Source organism: Wickerhamomyces ciferrii, contig 00102 (assembly GCF_000313485.1).
Source record: "Wickerhamomyces ciferrii WGS project CAIF00000000 data, strain NRRL Y-1031 F-60-10, contig 00102, whole genome shotgun sequence".
Taxonomy (NCBI): Eukaryota; Fungi; Ascomycota; class Saccharomycetes; order Phaffomycetales; family Wickerhamomycetaceae; genus Hansenula; species Hansenula ciferrii.
In genome coordinates, this window is record NW_011887638.1 from 1 (window position 1) to 7525 (window position 7525).

The 7525-nt window shown below is 27.8% G+C and overlaps 3 protein-coding genes across 3 annotated transcripts; 2 read left to right on the forward strand and 1 right to left on the reverse strand.

Moving 5' to 3' along the window:
- Positions 1-1785: 1785 nt before the first annotated feature.
- On the forward strand, positions 1786-2637 carry BN7_3593 (cytochrome b5 reductase family protein; the record flags this gene model as incomplete). The annotated part of the gene is made up of 1 exon (XM_011275804.1): positions 1786-2637. The coding sequence occupies one exon, from the start codon at positions 1786-1788 to the stop codon at positions 2635-2637; it is 852 nt and encodes a 283-aa protein (XP_011274106.1).
- A 6-nt stretch (positions 2638-2643) lies between these two features.
- Positions 2644-3057, reverse strand: BN7_3594 (Glyoxalase domain-containing protein 5; the record flags this gene model as incomplete). The annotated part of the gene is made up of 1 exon (XM_011275805.1): positions 2644-3057. One exon carries the CDS (start codon positions 3055-3057, stop codon positions 2644-2646), a length of 414 nt encoding a protein of 137 aa, XP_011274107.1.
- Positions 3058-3833: 776 nt separating this feature from the next.
- BN7_3595 (heme-dependent oxidative N-demethylase family protein) lies at positions 3834-5048 on the forward strand (the record flags this gene model as incomplete). The annotated part of the gene is made up of 1 exon (XM_011275806.1): positions 3834-5048. The coding sequence occupies one exon, from the start codon at positions 3834-3836 to the stop codon at positions 5046-5048; it is 1215 nt and encodes a 404-aa protein (XP_011274108.1).
- Positions 5049-7525: the final 2477 nt, after the last annotated feature.

Sequence of the window (7525 nt, forward strand, 5' to 3'; positions counted from 1 at the left end):
ATGTCACTGAAGGATTAAACTTTGATTGGAATTGTTTTAATCCATCTGAGATATAATCTTCATTCAATGGCTTTGCATACTTTGTAACTGAAAAATCATGAACCTTCTTTGTCAAAACATTGATCATGCTTAGACGATCATTCTCTAAAGGTTCAAATTTTTGATAATACTTTCCACTGACTATTGGAGCTTTCAAAATCAACTTGTAACAGTTTTCAAATAGGAATTTATAATTTTCAGACCCAAAAGTTAAAGCATCTTTATGACTTCTGACAAATTCTCCAATAAATTTCTTGTATAAGTATTTCAAAAATTCTTTCTTTTCAAAAGAGTTGAATGTAACATGAACCTTCATATTAGTATTTATGGTAGTAGGTTTGACTCTGATCCAAACATTATCAAATATCTTAGAGATTTTTAAGTCTTCAATACCAATTTTTGATTCAGATAAAAGCTTTGGAATAGCATCAAGGTAAACTCTTTGTAAAAGAGCTGATCTTGTTTCAGGAACAATTCCCTGTGAAACTTGTAATTTTGTATTCCCTTTTGAATCCGCAGTTGAAAGCTTCTTTCTTTCGGTAGTAGTTTCTGTGGTAGTTGTAACTTTTGTAGTAATTGTAGTAGTTGTAGTTGTAGAACGTTCGTCAGTGATATTAGTTGTTTTAGTAGTTGTAGTTTTAATAGATTTTGTCTTTTTAGTCGTCATTGTGTTTTGATTTCTGTGATGAGTACAAGAGTGAAAGAAAGAAATTTAGAAGATTTAGGATACTTGACTCAATATATATATATTTCACGAGAAATTTAACTCATTGTCTCTTTGAACAGAAACTATGATATGTGCTCCTAAATGTTGAGGTCTTTTAATATGATTGTGTCATGGTGATTTACAGAATACAAATTACACTCACTTATTCGCTCTAGCTTTGGTATTAAAAGCAAATACTATGAGTGAACATTCAGTTAAGCCTTAAAGATAAAAATATCTATCTAAAATAGATGCAAAATACTTCATTATAACGTTTTGTAAAGATGAATATCACGGATAATCGCGGCCTCAAATTCAACTTAATACATATTCAGAGCTTTGTCCAAAACAAAGAGATATTCATTGCAATATTCAAAAAATTCATTCTATAGCAGAGGTGAAAAGCTTCTAGTAGAGAGTGTATAAACTGAGGTATTAAAGTTCATAAAATACTGTTCTCTCAAATTTGAGCTCAAATTATATGATTTTCAATGCGCACTTTTTTGAGAAACCTTACACTATAAACAATATGATCGAGAATATTCACTTGGAACAAGTAAAGCACTTTTTGACACTATTTGAAACTATATAGATACCCCAAGTAATCCACAATTTACAGTTTTATAACTGCAAAATATTCATTGGCTTTCATCTATATAGATTACTAATACTCACATACAAATATTAGGTAACCAGAACCACGAATTACGCTATAGACAGATCATCTATGTAATAAGAATTAATGCAATGACTGTGATCTATTGGAAATTGGAATACAAATGAATAATTTCATACATGTTTATTAATATTTTAAAAAGAATTGTTTTAACTGCTTCATATGTGTTTATATATAATAGCACAAGTTGCAGAGCTTAACATATGTTAATTAATATTTCGGACGAGGATATATAGTCGGCCGATAGAAAGTGTATAACCATTATATCTGAAATTACTGAAAAGTTATATAAAGAGTACAGCTTCCTAATAATCGGTTTTGATTATAATTACCATCAACACTAAGAATATTTAAACATCTTACAATGATTAAAGCATTAAGTACTAGATTTATCAATCTTAAGACCGTTTCCACAATCATTGGAATAACAAGTTTAACAAGTTCATTATATTTTTATAATAAATCAACGTTAGCTATTCAAAATGATTCAAATCAACTTAAGCCATTATTCCCAAATTATATATTTGGAACTAAACTAAAATTAAAAGAAATTATTCAAGATACTCATGATACAAAAATTTTAAAATTTCAAATTCCTGATGGGTATAATTTAGGTTTAAGTCCAGGTCAACCAATTTTATTATCATTAAGAGATAAACAAACTGGGTCTTTAAAAATCAAACCATACTCACCATTAATAGGTCCAGAAGACAATCAAGATACATTACAATTTGCTATAAAATTATTTAATGAAAATGGAACAAGTGGTGCATTACATAAATTAGAGATTGGTGATGAAATTAAATTTAGAGGTCCATTACCAATAAATAATTTTAAATTTAAACCAGAAGAGAAGGTTAATTTCATTGCTGGTGGTTGTGGTATCACACCAATTTATTCAATGATATCAAAATTATTGGAACAAGGACAAAATGAAATTAAATTAATTTATTCAAGTTCACATGCAAATGAAATTATATTGAAATCAAAAATTGATGAATTGAAATCCAAGTATGGTGATAAATTTCATGTAATTTATTTATCAAATAATGGTTATCAGCAAGATGTATTGAAAAGTAAGATTAATTATGAATTTTTATCTCAAAATTTATTTCAAAATTCAAATTTAATAGTTTGTGGATCAAAGGGGTTAACAACAGATATAAAGAATAAGTATTTAAATAAATCATTAAATAATAAGTTATATATTTTATAATATATATCATAAATATTTTGCAAATTCTAATAAATTCCCATCAGGATCTCTTATATAAAAACTTTCAATAAGACCCATTGAACCTGGTTTATTTGAATGACCAAATGTTTCAATCCCTTTATAAGTTAATTGATTTATAGCTTGATCAACAGTTAAATCATCACTTAATATAAAGCAAAGATCTTGAGAACCAACAGTTGGTGTTTGAGCAAATGGATCCATTTCCTTATGTCTTTGATGTAAATTAATTTTTTTATTACCAAATACCAAAGCATTTCTAACCCTTAATGGATCAACATCTTTATCAATATCAGCCTTAAATTCTAGATGTTTGAAACCTAAATTGGTGGTATAAAAATCAATTGATTCTTGGATGTTATTCACAGTGAATACTATATGATCAAAATCTTTTACCAACATAATTATCATATGATTAATCAGACCATAATAATATCCATTTTAATTGTAATTGTTTATTATGAGTACAATTGATTTTTGTTTATTGTCAAGTTTCAGCGATTCAATTCTCAAATCTGACACTTTCCATTTAAGGTAAAACTACGGGTGATTATGTAAGATATATAGACTTATTTGATTTGATTTGAATTTTGAACTAGTCTGATAATTTATGAAAAGTAGCAATAGCTAGTAGTTACTAGGCTACTAGATGGTATATTGTATTCCAAGTCGAAGGACTTTGATTCCGATTGTACCTAGTTTTTTCCTAGATCAATAGGAGTATTATCCCGTCTTGCTGTAGATCTTATTGGGGTTCTTGATATTGATTGAAATTTGATATGACGATAAAACACTATTATTTTATGAGACGTGTTCAATCTTTAAGTTGATGATGATGTTGATGCTCTTGATCACTTTTAGTTCAATAATCTACTCAATATGAACTCAAAATGTCCTTATAATAAACCAAAAGTTGAATCAAAATTAAAAACTGTGCTTGAATTCTTCTTTTATAAAATACCAAATTAGGCAAACAAATCCTAAACTTTAAACCAAATACTCCATTCGCGAATTCTTATCAAAAATGTCAAATTTAACTAAAAGGAAACTCACAAAAAAGCGGAAAGGTATAAGCGTTAACGAGATATTTGAATAGTATATAAATAATGATGAATTTGCTGTTTATTTTAATCATGAGTGGTTGATTATCACCATCCATCACCAACTATTATATCACCATGTTCATTCAAGAACTAGGTCAATTCATAGACTTACAAAACAAGAGTCAAATACTCTTACTATTATCTATATTCCCAATCATTTCAATACTGGTTACAAGTTATCTTAAATTCTTTCATGATTCCAAAAAACCTTTACCTGCTCATAAAGCTAAAAACAAACAAAGAAAACCTGGTCATTGGAAACCTGAAGATTATAAATTCCCAATCCCACCACCATACCCAAATTTTGACTTGAAGAAGACAGATCCAATTCCATATCGTGCTTTTAAACATAAATTTAATATTACAATGGGTATAAAAAACACTCATCCTCATGATTGGTTAGAAATTGATAATCAATGGTATAAATATCATGATTTAAAAGTTAAAAGAGTTGCAGAAAAAGGTGAAAAAAACATGAAAACTTTACCACAATCCCAAGATGCTGCTTTTGAATTATTAGATGAATTTAGAGAATATTTACCTGAGAGATATCCTTCAATGTTTAAAAAAATTCCATTGGGGATTGAAAATTTACAAACAGGTGAAATATTTGATTATAAATCTCCAAATTGGGATAAAGATCCAATGTATGTTACTGCTCATTTAATTCAAGATGATGTTGCTATAATGACCGAAGAGGAAGATGGTCAATATAGATTCACCTCGGGTTCAATTCAATTAGCTGGTTCTTGGAGATTTAGAGATAAATTTAATACTACATTATCAGAAATTCATTATAATGCAAATGTTCCAAAATATGAATCAAATTTAAAAAAATCAATGGAAAAATTTTTCTTTAATATGACTCCTGAACAATTAGTTGTTCGTTATAATTATTCTTTCCAAATGGATGATAATTTAGATTGGGCTGTTTCTACTTTGGGGGATGAGGAAAATCATACTTATAGATTCACAGGTTCATTGAAAGCTCAAACAATTGATGGAATAATGTATAGATCAGAACGTCAATCATTAAGAAGATTACCAAAATCTGGAGCAATAGTTTTTACTATAAGAACATATTTTTTACCATTAACTCAAATTTGTCAAGAACCTTTTGTACCTAAAAGATTATTAAATTCAATTAATAATTGGGATCCAGATTCTCAAGTTTATAAAGGTTTAATTAAATGGAAAGATATTGTTTTACCTTATTTGGAGGAAAAGGCTAAAGAACAAGAAGATCAAGGTTATACTGTGGAGAAGGAGAAGTTGAATTTTCCATTCTAAAACAACAAAGAAAAAGTCTTGGTTTTTATATGATCTGTTTACTTTATATGAAATGTTATTTACTAGAGTTGATTTTTAATTATTTATAATATATATATATATATCATGAGATGAGTATGTAGTAATATTAACTCCAAATTTTGTTCTTATAACTAACTTTTATATACTATAAATTTATAAACAAGAAGTTCTATGTTTTTATTACCTAATTTGGAAGTCTACAGGAAAAAAAAAAGTAAATTTTAAAATCAAAAAAAATTAGAAAAATTTATTTAAATGTTTGAGAGCATATTTTGACGCTATCGTACCTTATGACTGGTGAAAAAGTTTCTTTATGATTAATTCCTTAGTTTTGACTATAACCTTTAGCAACTAGTCGAGCTTTAAATGTTCCATCTTTCTTTAACGACCATACCCAACGGCTTTTAATACCTGGTTTAGTTCAGCTGAGGTTCTAATATTTAAATTTTGTTTTTATAAACAAATGATTTAGAAACCAGTTATGAAGATATATTAATTATTAACTAATATACAAAGCAATCCATAAATTCCATTGTATTTTTCATATGATTGTGAATAACTTTCATTGAACTTTGGTTTATTTATTGGATCAATTTCTTTTTGAATTTAGTATTGAAATTGTAGTTTAGATCGAGGCAGTAATTGAATTTATAGCTAATCTGTACAGAACTACACTTGGGCTAATAGTTTAATAGTAGTTGTTACTTTACTTGTAGTATGAACACATATATTATTCGAGAATAATAGACTTCACCTTCAGGTATAAATTTAGAATAAAAGACAATTTACATAGAATTGCCTAATTGGGAAGTCTACAGAAATTGGAAATATATTCAAAAAAAAAATTATAAATGGGATCGAGATTCGACAGTGTATCAGTATAAAACTTTTTAAACATGAATATTAAATTGTTTGACTTTGAAACTAGTTCATTATAGTTTACATTCTAAGTTGGATGTATAATTGATGTATCAAACGTGTCTTTGAACAATCTTTGATTTTAATGTACACACCCACCGGTTTTTTAATAGGTTTAGTTCAAGTTCAACTGAGTTTCTAATATTTAAATTTAATTGTTTTTATGAACAAATGATTTTGAAACCAGTTATGAAGATATGTTAATTATTAATTAATATATAAAAGCAATCCATAATTTCCGTTGTCTTCATATGATTGTGAATAACATCATTGAACTTTGGTAAATTTATTGGATCTATATAATTTTTGAAATTAATATTGATTGTAGTTTAGATCGAGGAATAATATTTGAATTCAAAGTTATTCTACAGATAACTACATTTGGGCTCTTATTAATACAATTTGTTACTTTATAGTGCATGTAGGTATCATTTGCAAATAATAAAGGTCTGGTGGTCTGGTGTTCTTTTAATGCAATTCGTGGTTCTGATTACCTAAACTTTGTATGTGAGTATAAGTAATCTATATAGATGAAAGTCAATGAATATTTTGCAGTTATATCTTGTAAATTGTGGATGACTTGGTATTTGTATAGTTTCAAATAGTGTCAAAAAGTGCTTTACTTGTTCAAAGTGAATATTCTCTCATATTAAGTTTATAGTGCAAGGTCTCTCAAAAAAGTGCGCATTGAAAAGTCACATAATGAGCACAATTTTGAGAGAAAAGAATTTAGTGAAATTTAATACCTCAGTTTATACACTCTCTACTAGGAGCTTTCCACCTCTGCTAGAATGAATTTTTTGAATATTGCAATGAATATATCTTTGTTTTGGATAAAGCTCTGAATATGTATTAGGTTGAATTTGAGGCCGCGATTATCCGTGATATTCATCTTTACAAAACGTTATAATGAAGCATTTTGCGTCTATTTTAGATAGATATTGTTATCATTAAGGCTTAAATGAATGTTCACTCATAGTATTTGCTTTTGATACCAAAGCTAGAGCGAATGAATAAGTGAGTGTAATTTGTATTCTGTAAATCACCATGACAGAATCATATTAAAAGACCTCAATATTTAGGAGCACATATTATAGTTTCTGTTTAAAAGGACAATGAGTTAAATTTCTCGTGAAATGTATATATATTGAGTCAAGTATCCTACATCTTCTAAATTTCTTTCACTCTTGTACTCATCACACAAATCAAAACACAATGACGACTAAAAAGACAAAATCTATTAAAACTACAACTACTAAAACAACTAATATCACTGACGAACCTTCTACAACTACAACTACTACAATTACTACAAAAGTTACAACTACCACAGAAACTACTACCGAAAGAAAGAAGCTTTCAACTGCTGATTCAAAAGGGAATACAAAATTACAAGTTTCACAGGGAATTGTTCCTGAAACAAGATCAGCTCTTTTACAAAGAGTTTACCTTGATGCTATTCCAAGACTTTTATCTGAATCAAGAATTGGTATTGAAGACTTGAAAATTTCCAAAATATTTGATAATGTTTGGGTCAG